At 42.4% G+C, this 24,810-nt stretch overlaps 1 protein-coding gene across 1 annotated transcript in view; it reads right to left on the reverse strand.

The window, feature by feature from the left end:
- The window catches only part of LOC142970061 (neural-cadherin), a 295,060-nt gene that overhangs the window by 128,111 nt on the left and 142,139 nt on the right, over positions 1 to 24,810 (reverse strand). The window contains exons 16-22 of the mRNA XM_076110212.1: positions 16,673 to 16,816; positions 8,364 to 8,484; positions 7,947 to 8,109; positions 4,826 to 5,494; positions 2,820 to 3,011; positions 1,452 to 1,895; positions 935 to 1,265 (exon numbers count right to left, since the gene is read on the reverse strand). Of these exons, the coding sequence (XP_075966327.1) occupies positions 935 to 1,265; positions 1,452 to 1,895; positions 2,820 to 3,011; positions 4,826 to 5,494; positions 7,947 to 8,109; positions 8,364 to 8,484; positions 16,673 to 16,816 (2,064 nt within the window). The remainder of the gene's footprint in view (positions 1 to 934; positions 1,266 to 1,451; positions 1,896 to 2,819; positions 3,012 to 4,825; positions 5,495 to 7,946; positions 8,110 to 8,363; positions 8,485 to 16,672; positions 16,817 to 24,810) is intronic.

Here is a 24,810-nt window from a genome sequence, read left to right on the forward strand (position 1 = left end):
CATCAACTCGGTGTATAAACATTTTTGGATCAAATATATTACTCTGCACTGGCTTTCCATTTATTCAGGACAACGTTCGGGTAAGAATAGTGTGTATCTCAGCAGGTGTATCTCCACGTGTATTTAAGTGTGTACTGTGTGTGCCATGCTTGTAATACCATTAATACCACAAGCCTTAAAAACCATTCCAATAGACACAGTATATGGTATTCAAAACACAGCATCAACAAGGAAGAAATTACACACACACACACACATAAATATATGTAGGCCAGAACGTATGTCTCAGGCTTCATTCACAATTACCTTTCAGAAGAGAGAAATACATAACAGTAAAGGCTGTGAGAATGCACTACGATTATAATCATGGAGAAATAACGATTGTTGCTTTCACTCTCTCCTCCAGCTCCTCACTCTCTGAACCATGTGGGAATTATTCTGAGGGTACCCTTGAAAATGTAAAGGCAGACCTTGACATGCTGAATTTTAGCCTATTGTTCTTTGTTGACAGAAAATAAGGAAAAATTTAGACTTCATTGAAACACATTGTTTCCTTACAATGGCAAAATCTGATAATGTGCTTTTTTCCAATAGGTTTAGGAGTACGAATATCAACAAAAGAAACTATGGATGTGAAAAATGGATTATTTGCATGTCAAATTCAGCAATGGCTTGCCCTTGTGACCCTTAGAATATCACCATGGGAGCCATTCTGACTAAACAGGGATCATGCAGACAATGACTATGTGGTGACAGCAGGTGGATTGAGGCAGAGGTGAATAACACCATAAAAGTGATGTTCTGCTTGTGTGCACACTGATTGGAAATTAATTGGCTGGCGGAATCAGTTTCAGCTACAGAGACATCAAAGTTAGAAATGTGCTATAAAAGTAGATGAAGTCCAGAGCTTCATCACTTCAGATGAACCCCTCACCTCTGTGACTATTGATGAAAATCTTCTTCTCCCCCGCCACGTGTGCGTGATCGTTTTGGTCGCCGATGGTCACTGTCAGGGTGCTGGTCACCGTTTTGGCTGGATGGCCGCTGTCGCTCATAACAATGGGAATGAGGAACTCTTTCTGCCGCTCGCGGTCAAACGTCCTCAGAGCTGTGAGTGTCGCCGTCCCGTTTAGGTTGTCCTGGAGGTAGAAATCATTGCTGTGGCGATACTCGGAGGGGACGGTGAAGTGGAAGGGCGGTCCATTGTCTGGAGAGTCCCGATCCACAGCTCGGAGGAGGGTCGACGTTTGGTTCAACCTTACTACCTAAACAAGAAGGGAGAGCATAAGGTGTTGTGCTTTGCTAAGTTTCTAATTATTATTTCATCCATACCACCAATGTTAAACAATTCTCCTTTGCATCCGCCTAACTTTCTTCTTTTCGCCAAATCAAAGCATTATATCAGTATGTTGCATGTTTACGTGAGATCAAGCCCAGTCACACCTACGTACCTGTGGTCCGGCCACATTCTCAAAGACTAATGGGGAATAAGCTGCCTCAAACTCTGGTCCGTTGTCATTTACATCCAACAGCGGCAGCTGGACTGTGGCGCTGCCTGTTAGAGGTGGAACCCCATGATCAGTTGCTATGACAACCAGGTAATGCTGCGATATCCTCTCCCGATCCAGAAGCCGGGCCACGGAGAGGACACCGGACTGGTCAATGGTGAACAGCCCATCGGGATCGGAGTCCTCCGATAGGCTATAGGTGATGTCGCGGTTCTGGCCTGAATCAGAGTCGCTGGCCAACAAACGCGCCACACTGGTTCCCACGTTGATGTTCTCAGGTAGTGGGGCAAGAGCCAGGAGGTGTGGAATGAAGACAGGAGCATGGTCGTTATAGTCCTCTACCTCCACCACACAGTGCAGAAGGCTGGAGAAGTCCAAGTCCTCAACCTAAAACAGGAACCTCATTTAGTCTCACATGTAATACATGTGCAGTATAGGCAAGATTAAACTGTATAAACATCCATCTTATCAGCCAAATATTATCAGGTTGGTCTGCAATGTTTCCAAGGCACCGCTACAATTATTATTATTAACATAATTACCTCCGCCAAGGAGGTCATGTTTTTGGTTTGTTTGTCTATTTGTCAGAAGGATTAAAAGACAATCGGGCAGATTTCTATGAAACTTGGTGAAAGCGTATAGCATAGGCCAACGAAGAAGACATTTTGGTGAAGATCCTAATCACGAAGCGGTTACACCAATCTTTTTCACTTTCATTGACATTGCTCGAGGTCTGCGCTCTCAGAATGCCCTTCTAGTTGTGTTTGTGATCAATTGTGATCAATTGTTTTGTCGGAAGATATTCATGATTTTGTGCATAAACAGTAGTGATCACCCTAATGTTTGGAAACATTTCTTATTATTTGGATAAGAAGCAATATCACACCATCCATACATCTATGTGCATGAGTGTGCTGCAGCTTTTTTTATTGTATCACCCGATAGGATTTCTGGTTATTTTCCAACAGCTACCTCTTACTGACACCCATATGAAAAGTTGCCTTGTGGAGCTTTAATGTTCTTGTCTGACATACGACACCTCCTGTGTCTTCTGTGACTGACTTTATAGTTCTCTTCACCTAGAAAGTCTTTGTACCTGTTGACGGAGGCAGCAGTTGATTTGAGAGATTTATGCTCAGTATAGAAAAAACTTTGAGATCAATGTCTATGAAATTTCCCGAAACAGTTTTTCATTGTTTCCCCATCAGTTTCAACAACTTTTAAAACTTTCCAGGAACACACTGTATGTGAATGCATCCAAACTTACAACTTGCCGACTAAAATCTACTCCATGGAAAAGCTGCCACATACCTTCAGTGTGAGGTTGAACCTTTGCTCGCTGTGTCGTTCATAGTCCAGTCGTTTCTTGAGCCTCAGGGTGCCGCGCTGCTCCTGCTTGTGACTGACCATATAGAACTTCTGCTCTTGGTCTCCGGCCACAACACTAAAGGTCAGCTGGGCATTTTCTCCAGTGTCTCTGTCTTCTGCAGTGAGCTCCAGGACCTTAGAACAAGCAATACCATCATGCAAGTAATGTATCTCATTTGGGATTATTGGCTTCTTACATTTTTGATACATTGATTGACATCTCTAACGTGCTGGTGTATTTTTGACAATAGCCGAATTTCAAACAGAGCAGACAATGTGCTTTCTAGTTACTATCAGCTTGTACTTTGACAATATTCTGCTATAGATTAAACACACTTCTTTAAATATTCTTACCATTAGGGGGTAAAGAGACAGTCTTGAGATACCACCAGCTATCAAGTTGTTATAACTAACATGCTAAAAACAACCAGCAGACATAGAGCAACATGTGTGTCCCACTGGAGTATTGACTGGTTACCTGATGAATGAAAAGTCCAATATTCACAGCTTTTTAGCCGGTTTCACAAAGATATTATAAATTGATCTGTGGATCAGATTAGTCTGAAGCAAGTCAGACAGTTTCACAAAAATAAAGGCCGACTTATTATAAGCCTGGGGCGACTGTGGCTCAGCGGCAGAGCAGGATCGTCCTTCAATCACAGCATCGGCGGTTCAATCCCTTCTCCACTAGCGCACGCCAATGTCTCCCTGGGTGAGACACTTAACCCCAAATTTCTCCTCTGCCTCCGGTGTATGAATGCTAGTTAGAGTCCTGATGGGCAGGTAGCCCCTATCATCAGTGTATGAATGGATGAATGATGACATGTAATGTTAGAGCACTTTCAGTGGGCAGAAGACTAGAAAAGCGCCATACAAGTACAGTCCATTTACCTAAACTGCCAGACAGCCTTCTCCACAGCTAACTCAGAACCAAGAACCATGTTTCCATAATAACGATCACTGACACCAACAATAAAAAAAGGGAAAAAAACATCTCATAAGTTGTCGTGGAGTGAGTGAATATAAGGAAGGGAAGGAGTTTCTCAAGAGCACAGTGAGGACACTTTTGTAGTACTGAGCTCTGCCACAACATCTCTGTTACAGGTCAGCACTGCAGTGAGAAACCCTTAACTGAATTTCCCCAGTAAAACATCCTTGTAATTGTTGAGTTGTTGAATTGCTGGAGTGAAGAGAGCTGAGCAGTTTGACCATGGATGTATTATAAAAACTGGATACTCGACTGAACGATGGCGACCCGTCAGTTGAATCACTGTGGCTTGCCGATCACGATTTTTGGTTCAATACCACAGCTATCTCTGGGAACACGACAAATCTGCAAGCTCTTGTTTGCTCTGACTGATGCGGTGGTCCCTCTGCGCTTTGGACAGGTCTACAACAACTTGATCTGCCGGGCCAACCCCAACCATCTATCTAATACGGGGGCGTGTTTGAGACAAAGACCATAAAGAGGACAACCAAGATGGCTGCAGCTGATGTGGAACGTTCTCTTGAAGCCCCGCGGTAGCTCACCTGGTCCACACACTTTCTTTTGGAAAACATGATATTTAAACGTGGGAAAGCTTCCTATTTACAACAAGTGCAGCACTTCTCAGTGGAATACTTCAGTTTGGATGTTTGAGGGTGTTTTATTGCTGATTTTGAATGTAGCATATGTGATTTCTTAGATACAATGGCAACAGCTGACATATGAAATCAATACTGAGGGTCTGAGGGCACCCATTTAAGACAGACTGCTGACTTGTACTTCCTTTGATGTTTTTTTTGTATGACACTGTTGTGTATTGTCTTTTTGTCATATATTGGATGATGAAGTATACCATCAATCACCAACAAATGCTACGTTTACATTTGTAGAGAGAACATGTTTCTAATAGCTTTTTTAAATAAATAATAAAAATGGTGCCTCATTAAAGCTCCTTCCAACCTACCTCTGCATTGGGCTCTGCATTCTCAGAGATCCTTGCCAGGCAGGAGTGGTCAGTGAATCTTGGAGCATGATCGTTCACATCCTTAATTAGTATGGTAGCAGTTCCAGTTCCTGTCATCCCTCCCCCATCTCTGGCCTCCACAACCAGGAGGTAGGACTCGACCTGCTCCCTGTCCAGACCGCCCATGGCCACAGTGATGGTCCCTGTGGTGGGGTTGATAGTGAACATTTCCGAAAAGGTAGGCACTCCTCCCACCTCGATGTTAGTGGCGTCTAAACTGCCCATAATTCTGTATGAGAGCACGGCGTTCTGCCCCACAGCCGAGTCGTCCAGGTCGGTGGCTGTCATCTCCATCACAGACGTCCCCACTACCGAGTTCTCGGCCACGTCTCCGTGGCAGCTGGGGGCACAGGTGAAGACGGGCGCATTGTCATTGATGTCCCACACATTGATGATGATGTCGGTGAAGCCCGTCAGACCTTCGCCGCCCTCGTCCGTGGCCAAGACGACGAAACGCCACACGGCCCGCTCCTCGCGGTCCAGGGTCCGCTGGGCGTAGATCTTGCCTGTGACCTCATCAATTATGAATTCACTCTCTGCACCCTGGCCGTGGAGGGAGTAACGCAGGGCCTCCTGGTCAGCATCCTTATCCGGGTCAGACGCCGTCACCTACGACATCAAAAGGCACAGCGAGACAGAGAGGGTGATGAGAGTGTAATCATGTTTTTTTTTTTACACTATTTAACTACAAGCCCTATTTTTAGCCCTCTGCTCGAAAATTGCATACTCATACTCAAGAGAGTAAACTACCCAAACTACAAGGTCTATTTTAATAATTTTGATGGTCTATACAGGTAACACTTGTGAGATGTGTAAATATTGTGTAAATATTGTGTATATGTTACTGGTTAATAACTGATACACTTATGGCACAGCTCAAGTTGAAAAAGTTCCAGGTTCGCCTGAAAAAAAAGCACTTTCATTGACATTTTTTTGGAATTATTGCAGAGTGAAGCCTACAAATACTCCTGTGTCATAGCACAACAGGGTTGTGGTCTCTCTAAGCTCATTTTACTTAGATTGAGTGAAGCAGGCCAGCATAATAGGAGGTCTGAGTACAGAATTTCAAGCCGAATGCTCATTTCTCTCTCATGCTCTATTCTAATTTTATATACTATATAACTATATATTTCACTTTTTTATCACTCATATTATTCAATACATACAAATACAGATGTTAGGAATCATTTTGAGATTCCTAGCATCATCAGAGCCTGTCTCTGGCTCTCAGCCATAGGATTTTCTCAGTCCCTGTGTGTGTATGGCGCTGTATCTCAGCCTATCATCGGTCGATTTCAGTCAATAAGCCCTAATAAGGTCTGTGTCGAATTTGGTGTTGATTGACATAAGTTTCAGCCACTAAAGTTGCAAAGAGAGCCTCGTCTCCCCGAGTGTAAAATTCCATTGGCCGAAAGTCTGACCGCTGGCCCGAGGTGGGTTGACCCCCCTTCCACAGGAAACAGCTAGGCTGTAAACAGGAGGCACTTCGCGGCCATGACGGTAGCTCTGAACCGGAGCATTTTCGATGTTTTTGTACTAATATTTCATAAAACCTGACCAAAAACCATGGATTTTTTCCGGTGAAGACCAGTGGCATTGGACCGTTGTCCAGTCACAGCGTTGCGGTGCGTCCACGGAGAGAAGAACCGACGGTATGTATGCGTTCTCTGCGTGATGCTAATGCTAAACGATGTCCGGATTAGCCGGCTAGCTGCTAGCTTCGTGGTGAAAATATTGATTTGAGGCAGACATAACGCCGATTTCTGCCCAGGATTTCATGATTTTATGCCACATTTTCTAGATGCTTATACTAGTAGTGTATAGTTGTGTTTGGAGTGTGTAAAAAGTGACTTATATGATAGTGTTGCCCATACGTTGCTGTTTAATCCGGAAAAAAAACTGGACAGATCCACAATACTGGCAAACAATAAGGCTATTTTCCGAACAATATTTTCAGGGGTGCTGAGCCAGAGTGCCCCCAAATGGGGGAGACTCGTAGCCAGAAGGTTTGAAATGCTGCTGAATTGATATCTTGACTGGAGGCACTTCACAACTGCTCTGTGCAGGTATGAACTCTCTGATGGGCAAACCTGGCAGAGATCCATCCTCCTCATCCCCGACCCCCACCTCTCCTGCCTCTCTTCTCCTGTCTGCTCCTTCTCACTCATTCTCAACACATCGGCAGCAATTACACCCTGGGCAGGCCAAAGATGTTTCAATTTAGCGCGGTAATTGCGGAGTGATGTAGAGCCAAAATTAACTTGTGTTATTTTAAAAGAGTAAGACATATGCTCTTAAGAGAGAGAAGGGAGCACTGGGCTATGAATCACTCTAAAGGGGTTAAAAACTGTGTATTTTACTCATGCAATAGAGAGGTGGTTAACTCAGAAGGGTTGGCTAACAACCCGTCTAGACACCAATGGGCTGCAACGTGTCGTAAAAAACACTTCATTCAAAATCAAAAATAGGCAGCGATGTATGCAGGCAATCGGCTCAATGCCTTCGTATAAGACAGACACGTCATACAATATTGCCAAGAACATAATTAAACTCACCAAGGTGTTGGCTATTCTAGGAGTGTGTAGGTCTTAAGTTGGGTGTGCAACTGATCTCCTGTAAAGCCCCGTTCCTCTTTGTTACCGTTGCTATGCCTGTCAAACTTCTCATTTCCACAACATGAAGATTTGACACGCAACATTTTTTGGACTATTTTAAACAATGCGCCCTTGATTTCAGACAGAAGTCGACAAAAGCAGCTTCTTATTTTTTAGCTCGAGACTGGCAATACATGCATGATATTGTTCTAAAAGCTTGTAATGCGGTGTATAACTAGTTCGGCCTAGTTTTACAAGAATAAGGAAAACTGATAATCTTCTTCCCTTCTAGCGTAAAACTGGCTGCTATCGCTTACATTCTCTTTGACAAACGAGACAGGTGAGATGAATGCTTAAGTGACTGGTCAATTGCTTGTGATACCACAGACATATCGTGCTAAGTAGTCAGGTGATTGCAAAAACTCTCACAGGCTCTATCGTACAGCGGAATAAGGATTGGACTGTACCTGTAACACAAACACCGGAGAGCCATCCAGCTCCTCCGTTACGCTGCCGTAGTACTCGTTAACGGTAAACACCGGAGCCTCGTCATTCTTGTTAACCACGTTCACCGACACTGTTGTGTAATCCTCCCACTTCCCATCTGAAGCCAGGACATGAAGCTTGTACCTGGGCAAAAGTTTATGCGTTGTCATGGGTTTTCACAAAGAAATACTTGCTAGAAAAGTTCTTGAACAATTAAAATACTGAGGTGTAATTGTATAGAAAGTTCAGTTTAAAGCAATAGCATATATAGTGACAGACAAAGAAATAAACGAGTAATACAGGAGGGAGAATACAACCATATATTTGAGTGAAAATCATTTGACAAGCATTTACTTCATTTGTGTCTCAAAGGATTCCTCCCTGGGGTGTGTTCCTACCTTTTGTTCTGTTCGTAGTCGAGAGGCTGGGCGATAAAGATAGTGCCGACCTCTGGTTCCACATCAAACACCCCTCCCGTGTTCCCTGATGTGATCTGGTAGCGCAGTTTAGCGTTTCCACCTGCAGAACCGGAGAAGATGAAGGTTAAATGATGAATGACATATACGTAAATAACTTTAGTTACTGACAAGCAGAATATGATTTGTATACACTTGTTGGGTGGAAAGAAATAGGCCAGGAGCTTATCTGTTGTATTTGTATCATGAAAGGGCTTTGGTGGATTGGAAGTCCCCATCTAGCCCATTGCTGTCTGTGCCAATCCACAAATCTGTCTCCCTCATCAGTTAAGGGAGAGAGATTGATAGCATCAGCCCGCTTTAGCTGGTGGAATCAGATATTGAGTGTTTGGTGGGATCGGATTGTTTTGAATCTTCAAACAACAAGCAGCATTGGCCCTCACAATGGTGAACCTGTTGCATTAGAATTGCATCTTCATGAAAATAAATAGCTGACATTGGGCGAAGGCAGGGTACACCCTGGACAGACAACCACATGAAGACAGACAGCCATGCACGCTCACATTCACACCTACGGGCAATTTAGAGTCATCAACAACCTGAGCTACATGTCTTTGAACTGTGGGAGGAAGCCGGAGAACCCGGAGGCAACCCACGCTGACATGGGGAAAATATGCAAACTCCACACGTCCAGCCCGGGAATCAAACCTGAGCCCCTCTTGCTGTGAGGCGATGTAAAGGAATGTATCTCCCTTTAAATCAATATTCAAAGGGGGCTATTATTATTATTATTATTCAGAAAACAATAATTTCACAATTTAAGAAAATGTCTGATTATAATGACTGGCATCACCCAAAGATTTTTTAAAAGCAATTAAATCCAATTTATAAAATACTTTGAATCATTTACTTTACTTTCATAGCAAATAGGAGTATTAAAATCCTTATGAATCATTATAAGTACATTGCGATTTGATAACATTATGTTGGGTAATGTGGGCTTAAATGTATAGTAAAATACTTAAAAGGTTGTGTCTGGACATTCTAAAAATGAATCATCATTCAAACGTAACGTAATTCTGCCTTTTTAGCCATCAAACAAACAGCTGTTAAAAATGACATTTAAATTGTGTTTCGAGACTTGAGAAGAGTACTGAATCAAAAGTGCACATATTTTCTAGGTGGAAAAGAAAATAACAGAGAAAAACTCTACATTGGCAATAATGCATTACCAGTGTCCCCTTAATACAAAACAAAATAAATACAGCACATATTCAGTGGTGCTTTTCCTTTTTGACACTGGAAAGGTTCAAGCCATATGATTGCTAATATCAGTATTGTAATTATTAATATGTATTAACATCCTATGTCAGAAGTGGCCCTTGGTAGAACATGGTGCATTTAATTGTGGATGTGCTTAAAGAGCAGAAAATCACCAAAGGCATTCACAGTGGGTACCTGCGAGGTCCTGAGTGCTGAAGCATGCAAACATTTTGCGGATGTGTGCACAAGCTTCATTTTGCATAGTTCCATCACCGTATAGTTGTTAAGTATACAACACCGAGCTGTATTTAGAATTGAAGAAGATTAGAACTCCTATTATGTTACAAGTGATTAAGATCTAGCGTCTTTCATTGCCTGTACATGTGCCAATGCAGTAGTTGACTCTTTGGGAGAACAATGCAATATGATTCAACTTGATGGTTTTTACATTGGTACATGGTATTCAGAGATTCACATAAGTACCATGTACTGTATATGGCTCCCTGCAAAAGATACAGGCCTGGATCCGTTATGAAGAGGCTGGTAAGCATGACACATGGTATGCAAATTTAGAATCTAATCAGATTATCTCCCAAATGTCGGTCAAACTAGAAGAATACTTAAACGTAACAGTAAGTAGCAATTTTTCATTGGATTATAAATAATCCATTCTTCCAAGCAATTTAAAATCATATTGCCTTGAAGTTCCCCCTCCCCTCATCTCTCCCCACAACTCGCTTAATAATGTTCTTCTTTTTTTAAAGCTGTGCAAAGCAACTTTACTAGTCCACTGTATTATGCTGATCAACAAAATTTCCCCCCTTAATGCAATTATGCAGTTACTGGTAATGCGAAGGTCTGCATCTCAATCACCAGTGCATCTACCACCCCTGATGGTAATATGAAAGGGAAAAAGGAGAAACCTCTGAAGACGAGATGAGATCCGCAGCTTATTAGCAAGATGAAAGTCAAGGAAGGAGAGAGGAGAATGCACTAATCCAGATCGTTTTGTACTGGCGGTCTGTTGGCATTTTAAATGAGACATTTGGGGATATATGCAATCACATCCCTGTTTTTTACCCCTAGTTTTCTCAATCTCTTAAGTATTCAGAAAACTGCTGAGACCCAATGGACGAAAGAGACAGCGCAAGGGGAAATAAAACTGTTAAAATAAACAAAACAATTCATGTTTATTCCCAGTTGTACCAATTTCAAAACTCTTTTCATCTCCCGTGGTGCTGTGCTTTACTGAAGCTGGATTATACAGACAAGAGAGCAGGGAGGGAAAGACACACACACACACGTACATTCCTACATTACCAACAGTGGACTATCACATTACTCCGGCCAAGTGTGGACCTATGTTTTGGGTCATTATGAGAAGAAAAATAAAATAGAGAATTTACTTATAAGGAATATTACTGTAAATGTGCTTTTTAATGGTTTTCAAAGAAATTGCCCAGAGGGGACTTGCATCCTTGAGTGATGTCTACCTATCAAAGAAGGGACTTCAGTGGAACCGTCTGTACCCATTCTTTCAATTAGTGAGTGTTTGTTTACCACAAAGACTTTCTATGTTTCTTTCAAATATGGATCATTTAATTTCAGGTTATAAATATTTAAACGTTTCTCTGTGATACAAATATTACGAAAATAACCATGTCCACCTAAATTGAGAATAAACAATGTTTTACCTGCGAATCAGAAATAACTTGACTGTATGCACTAATACCAATATATGCAGTATTATAAACAACATTTACTTTAGATTGTCTTTAATTACATAAAACAACTGATTTCAACAGTGCATTCATTTGAATTATGTCTGAGGGCTGACTGTTGCTATGCTGACCTGGAATAAATGTTTTGTTGCGTAATGGCATTTACATGTACAGTATAGCAGGGCGCAAGAAACAGCCTGTTTACAGCTAACATAAGCAATGCAAGGCTTATTTTTACTGATTTACAATCTTGTGCTGAACAGCTATGATAACGCAAACATGCAATCAATTTCAAACTGGCCTTTTGAGCAGTACCTCCTAAAGGACCGGCCCAGAGGTTTATTGCACATCTTTTATAACATTTCATCACGTAAAAAGATGAAGGCTAAGTAGTGCATGTATAGCAAGGACGGATTAAGCAAACCCTTTAACAGCTGTTCAATGGAACATGCTGGCACATGACAGGGGTGGACATCTATTGGACAAAACCATTGACTCCATCAAGGTGAGTCTAGATTGACGGCCGTTGTCCTCTGTGAAGACGGAAGCCACCTTTCAAGCATAAAGGAGCTGAGCTAAATATTTTCAGTGGCGTATTCATTATTCCGGCGCCTATGATAGAAGCACAATTCTGAGAGATCAATGATAATCTATGGAGATGATTCACTGACATGATTACATATTGTAATTCCAATGCAGGTATTGCTAATCTCTGGGTTCACCAGAGTCAATATGAGCTGGGGCTTCAGCTTTAACATTTGAAAATATCCAAACGTTCAACAACTTAAAATCCTGCTTCAACATAGTGGTTTATACATTGACTGGTAATAGGCAATTAATTCATATATCATATATGTTGGCTACATCAGCTGTGCGATATGTAAACATTGTCCTCATTGCTGGCAGCAGGAAAAGTCTCCTTCAAATCTCATCCTCCCCCAATTTAATCCTCTGTACGCACAACACAAATAGAAAAATTAAACATACACACGTTGGTGCTTGCTGCATCTCGCACAGTTGGTGGTAATAACCCTTTCCTGGACTCCAGCAGGTTTCTCACACTCGCACAACAAAGAAAGCAAATAGGCGTCTGTCATGTCATGTCATGTGTGCAGCTGTTGAGGGTTATTCATCACAGGTGCACAGCAGGCCTATGAAAAACTCTAGATAATATGAGAGTTACACCTCTGTGTCCTCTCTTCATCCTCACATACACAATGCATCCTTCTCTCTCTCTCTCTCCTCCTTTCCTGCTTCTGTATTTCCAATACAAATTGATCCCCTTCACAATGGACACATCTCAAGCTATGGCCGGAGAAACAGAAGCATTTGTAAAAAGTCCCATGAGCTGGTCTCAGCACTGAGTATCACTACTTAGCGAGGTCAATCAGGGGTAGAGTTATGCGAGTTGAAATTTAAAGATTATTTCTCTGAGGGTCATTTTGACAAATTCTGGACAGAAAATGAAAGGTAATGAGACCTTTATGAGTCCCAATATTGACCGTCTCTGGCTTTCCAACACAATACTCAAGCTGACAGAATTCGATAGGAGTTTTTGCTAAGCAGTAAATACGTGGACACCATTCCCAGGCTCTTACCAGGTGAAATTCAATTGGTTTGAATGATGATGACAGCTCAAAGTGGAGGTACCATTTTCAATCCAACACTGACTTTCAATACTTCTCTCTTGTTTTACACAAGTGTATTGCTTCACAGTGGGGAGAAATAGAGTTTTCACAGGTGAACCATAACAGGTACATACTGAGCCCCAGATTTCTACCATCTGATCCAACTTAAAGGTACAAAGTTGTGTCTGATAGTGAGGAGTAGGTATGTGTAGCAACTCAGCCTGAGCTTAAGGTGCAGTTATTGAAGTTAGTTGATGCAGCTCACTGACTAAAGTGCCAGAATGGTAGAAAATAACCCCAAAACAAAACACTTCACAATCACAAAGATGCAAGTTCAATCCCAGCTTGGACCCTTTAATACAATTTTCAACATGAGCAATGAGTCCAAGCTGTTTATAATGAGTCCAAGCAAATTATAGTTGAAACGTTTTCTTTCACGCTTCACACTCACACTTCTGTTTTCTCTTAGCTGGAATGCCTGATGCAAATTAAATCCGATGCACTTGCAGCAATATATTTTTTTCACAGAATCATCTGCTGATGAATCATCACTTGAATTGTGGCCTACTTCACATCAGAAAATTGGATGTGCTTTAGTATTCAATATTTACATTTATTTTAAAGATGTAAAAAAGTATTGAAGCCCTGGGAGGAAAGGGAGAATTAAAAACATAGATCCATTTTCCCAGTCTGATCCGAATTGTTTTCACTCCTGTGTTTATGACTGAAGAAAAAGTGAGAAAAATGTTCTTCAAAAAAACCTAAGTTCCGTGAAATAGGTGGAGGAAAAAAAAGTTTTGCCATTATGCTTTTTGAAAATTACTTTTATAATCATCTTTAAGAAATAAAAAGTTTTGGGAGGTGATTTCGTTTTTGTCAGGATGTGTTTGTCATTGTAATACTCATTTCCACAAGAGGCTAAAAAGCCTGCCACTAACCCATGTTCTCAATATTACTTTTTTATCCATGAGAGTTTTAATTTCTCCATGCATTCTAATGCTTGTCAGCAAATGATGTACCATTACTGTAATGTGGTTTCTTTTGGATAGAAATGTATTTTATTCCGTACTAATCTGCCGTTGGGGAAAACATGAATGCTTTTAGTCCCATTCAGAACTTTGGCTAGTGGTGCACTTCAGCCTCTTGGGGCGGAAATGAGTATTAACAAAAACGCAAAAATACTTTTACCTGCCAAAATGTTTTACCCCACTGGTTTCCGGAATAAAAAAATTAATAAAATAAGCATCTTAGAAAGATAATCTTCGCAAAACCTTTTTTCACCTGTTCCAAAATAAGATCTGAGGAATTCAGAGCAGATGTATGATTGAAGCATTGCCTCTACACATCTCTCAACATGGCGTTAGCTGAGACTGCAGCTAGCGGCCAATGGTGCTAACAGCACGAATGGAGCAAACAATGGCAACAGTGCTGATGGAACTAACTGGAAGGTGGATGTTACGCTTCTGTGACAAAGATGGCAGTAACCACCATCATTACTACACAATAGCTTTACATGCAAATAGTTGTTTGCTGCTGCATTAATGCTCGGAATGTTGTACAGACCACCTTGAGGTCTTAAACACAGAAGAGAAAAACTATTTGGATCAGACTTAGAAATTGAATCGCCACAACTGTTTTTTTTTTTCCTCACTTGCCTCTCAGGGCTTTCATCGTTAAGTGAGCAAGGGAGCGTCTGGCTGCAACAAGCACTGACAAAAATCAATCGTAAGCAGACACAGGTAGAAAGACAACAACTAACAAATACAGCATTGCAGCAACAAATGAGGAGGAGAAGAAGACTGCCAACTAGTAAACATGGATGTAAACAATGCTGGATTTAAAATATTTAAGAAAATGGCTTTATAAAGGTTTTTATGAGGAAGGACATGCATTTAACATGTTTGTTAGACCTCAATGATACACTCAGTGTGTTTTGGTGAGTAACACTGATTATAAATCGAAACTCTGATTGTTTTCAAGACAGCTCCACAGGGTGCCTTTAAGGCTGCTGTATTTTCAGTCTCACCACTCAGGAAAGCCCAAAGCCATTTCCTGCTAAGAGCCTGATTGAACCCACTCTACACCAGCTGTCTAGCAACGAATGGCAGACAAAATTATCAAGTACCTGCTGAAAACAACCCAACATATTAGGGATAGGTGGAGACAGAAGGAGAGTGAATATTGGACTCACATTCATCATGTGGACAGAAACACGACTCTAAATAAATGTTAATGTTGGTCTGTGTTGGCTGAGGTGTAAGTGGGCAAATTGTTTGCCAACAACTCAGAAGGAACAACTAGCTTTATCCAGTTAACTCTGTTTTGATGGATAAATCAAGAGGTATCAGCCCTACTTTTCTAATTCTTCTCTGCTCTGATGACATGGAAACATTTTCGTTTGACTCTCATTCAGTTGTATCTTATAGCCTGGAATCTCTCAATGTCACTAGATCGCGCAAGAATGGCAGGATTACACTTCAGATAAAAATCTTCAAGTAATGCGTTCATGTCCAGCAAGCACGGACAATCAGCGTCCTGTGAGGAGCCACGTTTAGCTAGGGGCGTGGCTTAGGTGTGCGCGATGCCACAGAGAGGCAACCGTTTGTCGACAAGGGCGGCGCCTAAAGAAGTTAGCGTGGATGCTGCAATATCATCAGTTATATCAAAACTGGAGACTGTTTCTTCATTGAAAGAAAAGCAAACGATGCCACTGAAGACTTTTTTCAATGAAAAAAATATGTTTTTGCTCTTCTCCCAACTGACCACGGTAGGAGTTTGATTGACAGATGGGTCATCTAATCACCTGTCAATGTTGTATCTCTGTCATCTCCTCCTCCGCTAGTGGCTACGAAAAGTGCCGCTGCAGGCTAAAGGTAACCTAAGCTGTGTCATCTTTGAAGTTTTAGATTTAGAATTGAAATCGTGACACCCACTCAAATCACCACCTGTGGGTTTCAGGGACACACTATATTGAAAGCCACTGTGTGTTGTTCCTAGCTCTATTCAGAAAAACCTTAGACCTTAGAAATAGCATATGCACCCTTAAAGTAAGAAAGAGAGGATTGGCCTCAAGATTATAGTTCATGATACCATCGTTTTCCATGAAGTGCAGCCAAGTGGAAGTGTGTGCCACAATCAACTTGAAGTGAATGGAATCACTGAAGCGGTTGACTAAACTGAGCACCGCATCCTCAAACGTGGGCTAAACACAGTTGGAAAATGAAAAACACCAGCCGTGACAGAAGATCCCAAGGACCTGCACTAGCTGCAGTGAGCAACATCTCAACGGTAAGAAATGTTTAACCAAAGAAGTGGAAAACAACAGCCTCACATGTTGAAAGTCCACATTTCAGCGCTTGAGAGATTCTTTCTTTGCCTTACAGCAAGAGGTTGTATTGAATTGGTTCTTCTTAAGTGGATGATTCAAACTCACATATTGCTCCGGTTGTCATGACTTCATGACATGTTTTGTAGTGTAAACCTTTTTTGCCCTCAGAGTAAAAAGGGGTCAAACAAAAGCAGTGAAGTGAAAAGTGAAAGTTTTTTCTTTAGTGAGGGAAAAGAGAAACACCAGGCCCACCATCACTCCCACACTTTCCTTTCTGTATCTACATCGAGCCATTCCAAGAATCACACACACACACTCACATATACATATTCCTTTATCCATGCTACCCACCTTCGTCCCCATCGTTGGCACTGACAGTGAGAATGGCGAAGCCTACGTCAGCGTCCTCATCCACATCAACTTCATAAGACGCCTGTGCAAACGCTGGCTTGTTGTCGTTCACGTCACTGATAAAAATGCGAACATATGCCGTGTCTGAAATAAAAAAAGATAAGAAAGAGTGAGAGAGAGAGAAGGAGGAGAAAGGCAATCATAAACATGAGTTTGTTCTTATTCTGTCAACGTGAACATGAACATCTGTCTCTCTCTTTGGATAGCGACAATTTAGCCACTTTTTACCAGCATGCAGGCCAACATACACAAACAGATGACATTTCTTCAAGCACACAGACAGGAACAAAAATAACATCCAATTTCTGTCTTCCATCCACCATTGTCTGCCACTTTCATGCTACATCTGTCATATGTCTCCACTATTTCTGACTATTTTACCATTAAATCCAACCGTTTTCTTTCTCCTCCAGCATTCAACTGTGGGCTGAAGCGGAGTACAAAGCACCCTTGGGGGCATCGGTGTACGGCTCGGTAGTTGAGCAACCCAACGTACAAAGCTTGCCTTGATATTGGTATCAAAACGAGCGTAATCTGCAACACTCAGATGAATTATTTAAGCCAGGGTGGAAGAGATGGTATACAGTTCAGAGCAGAGATAGCAAACTAGCGCAGCCCTTGGAGCTGTAACAAAACCAGTCGCATTATGCCAGGGCTTTGCATGAGCGAGAGAGAGAGAGAGAGAAGGGGTAAGGAGGGATGGAGGATGAACATGTAAAGTGGATACGTAGATGTTAGTAGCTCATGCATGTTTTAACACTATATGTGTAAAACTCACACCCTCCAACCCAACCCCGCACACTAAGTAGCAGGAGAGCTTGTTAACTGCCGGTGAAAGAAGTGTTTATCAAGGTTATTTTTGTGCCCACTTGACAACATGCTGCTCTCTCTAGTGTGCAACTTGGTGCTTTGCATGCGTAATGTATGTGTGTAGTATGTGTAAATGTGTTAAAGTTAAATAGAGCAAATATCATCTCGTCTTCTATTCTTTTAATTTTCTTATTCAGATTACAGTTGCACTTTGGAGCTTTTGATGTATTAAATATCTTGTGCATTGAAAAACCAGGTGACACAATCTTCAGTATAAATGTACTAATAATACTGTCTTACATGCTCCCACTCTTATTGAAGGGTTGTTAGTATAAATACAGAGGAAGGAAGGTCTTAAGGTTTTAAGTTCTTGAACACAACACGTAATAAAGGGAAAAATATTGCCAGTTATCAGAGTTTTATCTTTTAAAGAAAATTCTTTAGAGGGTATTCCAAATACAAAACGTATCAAGCCATACAGGTGAAGTATCCTCACGTAAACAAGGAGATATCAAATGCAGGCAAGCCCTCAATCACTACTTTCTCATCGCAGCATAAAAGTGATGAGAGCTGCGGCCCTGCTTCATGCAGCAGCTGTGAGTGCAGAAGTTAACTGGATGCAATCCCTCGGTGAGAACCGCAGCAAAGGTTTCATTATGGAAATTTGAATCCAACTATATAGTTAGTTTTTATCCGAGCCAAATTTGACTTGTTTTTTATTTATCCAGTGAAAACATGTGACCAGCATGCTAGTGTATCAGAAACGTTTAAATGACGTTGATAGGAGCATTGTTTACTTGAATTATCAAACCTGTAATAGTAATTATTTCAGTGAAGTTGCTTCCCAGTTGGAACCTTATTGTGCAATATACAGAAGCATACAAGCTTTTTAAGTAGTTGTCATGTACATAATTACATTCTAAAGTAGGCTTCAATCAATCCAAATAAAAAAATATGTACGCATGTATTAGGCAATTAACTAGAAAAGTGCCCACAGTAGAGTGCAGATCTCACACAACCGACACACAGACCCCGGACCCTGACATGTCCAAGTCGTAGAACCGTTTTAAAGGACAGGGTGTCGACCACACCGAATAAGGCCCCTGACACTGTCCATGATGTGCTTAAGTTTGTGTGGACTACAGTTGGATGGTCTCTTCCCGCCTGCCTGTAGGCTTGGGAGATGCACTCACAAAGCCATCCTGCCAAGAGTTTCTTTGATAGGGATTTACTGGCCACACCATACCCGAAGCACACAAACAGCTGATCAGTATGTCTGAACGGGGTCATGCGTTCAACATAACATGCCAAAGCACAAACTGGGTAAAGCAGGTAACTTTGCTTCCCTGCCCCAAGGATGGGGGTTATGAAAGAACGCCATCAATTATTATTGGGATTAAAAGAGGGATTTGGTCTGAGTGTAGCTCTATTATGGTCAACACAAGGTTACAAGGTTCCTTTATTGTCATCGTACAACAGGGCTGCACAGTGAAATGCAGTTTGTTGTCCCATTTTGCTATATTTTTTATATGTGGACGGAGGAGGATTAATTAATGAGTCTCATAGCCTGAAAAAAGTAAAGAAGCTGCTCTGAAGTTTGGTGGTACGACAACTAATACTTCTTTATCTCTTGCCAGACGGCAGCAGAGTGAACTGGCTCTGGCTGGGGTGGGAATTGTATTTCAATATCCTTTGAGCTTTTTTCACCAGGATGAAGATGTGTGATAAACATGTTAGGTTGTTTGTGATGCAGATTCCCAGGAACTTAAAAATGTTCACTTGCTCCACCTCCTCTGCATTCATGTTGACAGGGGTACATGTCTTTGCCTCCTTTAAAAAAATTAACAATCAGCTCCTTGGTTTTCCTGAGCAGTAGATTGTTCTCTGAGCACCACTCTGCAAGGTTGTTCATTTCAGTTATAAGTCTCATTGTTGTTTGTAATGCGGCCAATGACGATAGTGTCACCAGCAAACTGCAAAGGGTGAACAGGAGGGGGCTGAGCGCACAGCCCTGGGGGGCTCCGGTGTTCAACACTAGAGTGGAGGAGCGGTGGCTGCCAATCCGAACTGCCTGGGGTCTGCTTGTGAGGAAGTCTAATAACCAGTTGCGTGAATTGAGTTAGGTACTCAAGCCCAGAGTGCTAATCTTTTAAGTGGGAAATTGAGTTGAATGCTGAGCTGAAATCAACAAAGCACATTCTGATGTAGTTGTTGTAATTTTCCAGATGTGTGAGGGCTGAGTGGAGAGCAGCATCCTCTGTGGATGTGCTGGATCTGTATGCAAACTGGTGAGGGTCCAGGTTGGCTGGGGTAGTTTTTTTTTTATGTGCTGGAGAACCAGTTTCTCAAAGCACTTCATCAGAATGGGGCTGAATGCCACACGGCGATAGTCGTTTAGACTGGACAATGCTGACTTAGGTACAGGGACGATGGTGGCTGTCCTGAAGCAGGTGGGAGCACTCTCCTGTGACATTGATATGTTGACAATATTTGACATCAGATATCTGGTTGGTACATATTCTTAGTACACGATCAGGGTTTTTCTCCCATCCGCTGAGGAGACTGACAGTTACCGGTCCTCTGGAGGAGGGTAGGACTTGACAGCTGACTCTTTGTTGAGGAGATCAAAGCGAGCATAAAAAAAGTGTACGGTTTATCTGGCCATGTGACCTCACACATCTGCCACATATCTTTAATGTTGTTGGTGTTTTTGTCTCTTACCAGTTTCTCTTGACGCCTCCGCTTTGCCTCCTTGATGCCAGCTTTCAGTCTTGCTCTGGTGATGCTGAATGCTTCCTTGTCACCTGTCTGAGAGGCAGCTTTTGTGTCTCTATATAGCGCCCTCACCTCTCCATGTATCCAGGCTTTCTGGTTTGGAAACGATTTTATGGTCGGCACCACCACAAAATCAACACATTTGCTGATATATTATGAAACTGTTTATGTATATTCGTCCAGATTGATGTCGTTCTCCTGGGTGGCGCCATCCCTGAACATGTTCCAGTCTGTACAGTCAAAATAGTCCTGAAGAGCTACATACGCTGGGGGTATGCAGCAGAAGCAGGGAAATATGATATGATTGTCCAATCAGTGGGCTGCCATGAACATTCATATAAATTTGGTCCAGTTGATTGTTTCCTCTTCAGGAGATGTGGACATGATGGTGGAATCAAGGTGAAACAGATCTGATGTTTGATTTTAATCACCAGCTTTAATAATGCCATTCTGTTGTTTTGTAATGTATCTGCTGATAACCTCACTACAAAACTAAAGTGCATTTTTTAGGATGAATGTCGAGAGGAGCAACACAAACTTATTCCGATCTTCGTTCTTTCGTTTCCGACTTTGATGAGTGTATTTAGTCACAATAGTATGGTAGTTTCCGGCCTCTGCATATGCACGCGCTGCCGTTGCCTTGGAGCAGCACAGAGCAGCAAGCAACTGGGGTGCACCCTTGGGTGACTGCTGTATACACTTACAATGGTTGCATGAGACAGCACTTTATCCACCAAAAACTGCAAAAAGGAGAAAATAGACCAAGCTGCACAGGACAGGGGATCTAGCCTCCTTTCCTCACACCAGCATTGGAACCCTGACCGCTATGCCATGTAACAGGCAATGGTGGATCCCGGTCTATCTGTCTGTACAGTCTCTACAACCTGCATAGATAGTCCAGCATTCCTTGGCCTGCACCTCTCAGGAGACAAGGCCTACAACCACAGGCTCTATGCCAGTGGACCGAACTCTACCTTGCCAAATGCTGTCCCCAGGCAGGTCGCCATCCAACCCGTCAGGGACGCATCTGTGAACACCATAGTGAAAGAGGGCACTCGTCCCAGCAGCGTTCCCTTCCCTGTTGTGGGGGAACCCCAGTAATGTAGATCATTCTCTACCGAGGAGGGAATGTCAACCAAGTGCAATTTGTGCTTCTTGGCATCGAAGCGGAAGCTGCCAAACCATCTATGCAGGCGCCCAGCAACACAAACAGGCCTCCGCCATGAACCCCACAACTACACATCCACACCGTGCCGCAGTTTTCCAACTCCCTGCAGCAAGGGCTGTGCGTCCGTGTTCCGAATTAGTTTTCCACAGTCTGCTCGCTGCGAGCATAACCCCCACATACTCAACCTGTTGGTGTGGCAGGGGGCCACTCTCCCTCCAGTTGATGGCGAACTCAATTGGAATGTGTTAAACATAGCCCATTCTCTGGCCATGGCCATGACGATGACATCGTCCATATAAAAGAAGACCTTCCTGCGTTGGTTGCGCAGTAGCTGCAGCGCCATGCCCACACATCTGCTGAAGGTCCGGGGGGGGGGGGGGGGGGGGGCCAGGGATAGCCGAATGGCAGCCTGTTGCACTCGTAGGCTATCCCCTGGAAGGTGAACCGCAATCATTTCCTGTGTACTGGAGCCACTTTGACATGATGCTTTTACTGGCATAAATGACCCGGCCCACTGCCCGGTGTGTCCTTTGACACTGGGCAGCCATGAGGCATCACATTCTGTTCAAGACAAATTCAACAAGATGTCATGGAGAGCCGGTGTGGTGGGGGAGGAGGGGAATTTTCTCTTTGAGAGATGTAATTTGTTTTAATCCAAATTACATTTCCAACATTTCCAAAATCAACTTTATTGACAACATCGACAGGATTGAGACTGGATAATCTTGCCATCACGTCATGGGGGGGCCACACTTGGACCTGAACCTACAGTGGCTCGAGACATCACACAGCCTGTAGGAAGTACCTGAATCTGATTATTCACTTGGCCGGTGCTACAGTCCAAAAACTCAGTCTGATACGGTGGGGCTGAGGCAGTAGCAGCTCCCAGTCGAAATACCGTGTCAAAATATTTTGGCCCCTCCCTTTCACACAGAGGCTTCCTGCTCTCTGAGCAGCAGGCTGACTGTGGAAGCAGGTGGGCCCTCCAGAACGTCGTTGAGGTGGGGTACGCCGAAGAAAGATGCCTATTATTGCCTAATATTTTGACTTATGTATTCCGTTTTATTTTTATTCAAGTGTGTGTTTGTGGAAATCAATTGGTTGTTGGTCCATTTGTAGTGGAGATGATAGGTTTTGTATTGTTCCCTTTCACCTGTCCAGGGACTGCAGATGGTAGATCTGGTACAAAGCATCCCCTCTCTTTCTTGAGATTATTTTTGTACATGGTCCCTGATATAAATCAATTTAATAAAATAAATGAAACTAACATCAGCCGTGGACAGACACACAGATACAAACACGCAATCACACAACCTGAAGCATGATCTCCCGCCAGCTTACGCCATACGGAGATAATGAAAGGCCTAAGAAGTAATAACGATGAGGACTGCTACTAGAATATAATCATGAATCATTTTCCCAATTTAGTTGGCTGGTACTTGATACTGGGGAGTACCAGCACAATTCCAGAAATGGTCACAGCTATCCTGGAAAGAATGTGACCATTTAATAGCCAAACGTATTTCTCAATTGGAGATCAGAGGTTCGAGAGCAGAATTCCATCATCTGTAACAAAAGGAAGCTGAATAAGAACCACCCTGTGATTTAAAGAGCATCACGGGATGAAGCAATTATTTCATTTTTAAATGGAAAAATGTCAGCCTTTGGATGAAATAAGAAATCCCCCATTTCATCGGCGATTGAAGGGGTAGTTTGGTATTCTGCCCTATTTTTCACTGAGAAAATACTACATGCCACCCTGCTTTGTTGCCATGCTTGTAAAAATGTGACTGAAATTTCTGTATTTTTTTGTTTGTTTCAGAGCAGAGAGCAGGTATGGCTTTTTTCAAGATAAAGTTTTAGAAACTGCAGCTGTTCAAGATGTGGCGAGATGCTTCCGTTACAGGTTTAACATATTGTTTGAGTAATATTCGGTCACATCACACTGAAATGATTTCCCTGTGCAAATCGTAATATCAGAGATTGAAAAAAGCGTGTGTTAAATTGGTCAATTTGCCTGTCACCCATCCGTCATCATGCAAACCTCATTCAATATTCATAGCACAGACAAAAACTAAATAAAATAACTCACACAGCTCCACTGCAGTCCGTCAGCCTCTGCTCTGCTTAATATTTAACTTCTGTTTACATTGCCACAAATGCCGTAGTGAGCCAAACCTAGAGAGGGGATCTGTTAATAATCTATGATCACATTTATTAAAAATATATCCTGGGCCATCTTGCTGTTTATTCAACACCTCTCTTCATCCACCCATCTGTCTACAACATCTGTTCACTTCTCTGTGTCTCTCTCTATTCTACCGTTGGAGAATGTATGCATTTCATCTGGCAGCAAATGAGAGAGAAATGGAGAGATGGAGCGAGAGAGAGAGAGAGACCGACTGAAAGAGAAAGATGGCATTTGGTCGTTCAGTGGGGAGAGATGAGCAGATGCGGGGAAAGAGACAGAAAGAGGAAAACAGAGATTATTCTAGCCTTGAATGAAGATCTGGAGCCTTTAACGAAGTCTACAGAGCAGCTGTTATGGCTCTTTCCCCTTTTTGTGCTTGTCCTCTTTTTCAATCAGTAGAACCGCAACCAGCATCATTATATACACTGGATTACAAATCTCATATCAACAGAATCATAAGTTTTACATGAAAGCTACAGATTCAGTAACCAGTATAATTACTTCTTGTTTGAATTGAACTGCTGCGGCTGATCGTATCTCAGAAAAGAACATCACATAAGTAATATATTTTCACCTTGGGGGTGATTAATCGCAGTCGTCCGACATTGCGATGAAGTAGAATGTAATTTTCAAATCGCAAAAGCTAGGGTTTATTTTATGAATTTATTCTAATCCAACACAATCTAACCAACCACAAGGTCCAATTAGTGGGCTCAATGCTAGCAGGTGCAGCATCAATTCAAGCATACAGCCATGCAGTCTGAATTTACAAACATTTGTGTATATATATATATATATTGTGTTGAACTGAAGAGCGCACTGACTTTTAATATGGCGATGTCCAAGGATATCGTGTTCTCTGCAAAATTTGCCCAGGTTGGGAGCAATGAGAGTTTAGCAGTGGGCCACACACAAGCTAACAGAACTGGAGGCACTCACTGCAGAGTTCCAAACCGCCCCCAAAAGAAACATTAGCACTAGCGTGGTTTGTGAGGAGTCTCATGACGTGGCTTTCCTTGGCTGAGCAGTGGCACACGAGCCTGAGTGCAGGCATGTGAGAAGCCAAGCAGCGTTGGTTGGACAGGTGTAAGGCACATTGTGACTGGACTCTTGAGCACTAGAAAAGTCTAGGCT

This window comes from Anarhichas minor, unplaced genomic scaffold (assembly GCF_050575085.1).
Source record: "Anarhichas minor isolate MPS153535 unplaced genomic scaffold, ASM5057508v1 ptg000042l, whole genome shotgun sequence".
Taxonomy (NCBI): domain Eukaryota; kingdom Metazoa; phylum Chordata; class Actinopteri; order Perciformes; family Anarhichadidae; genus Anarhichas; species Anarhichas minor.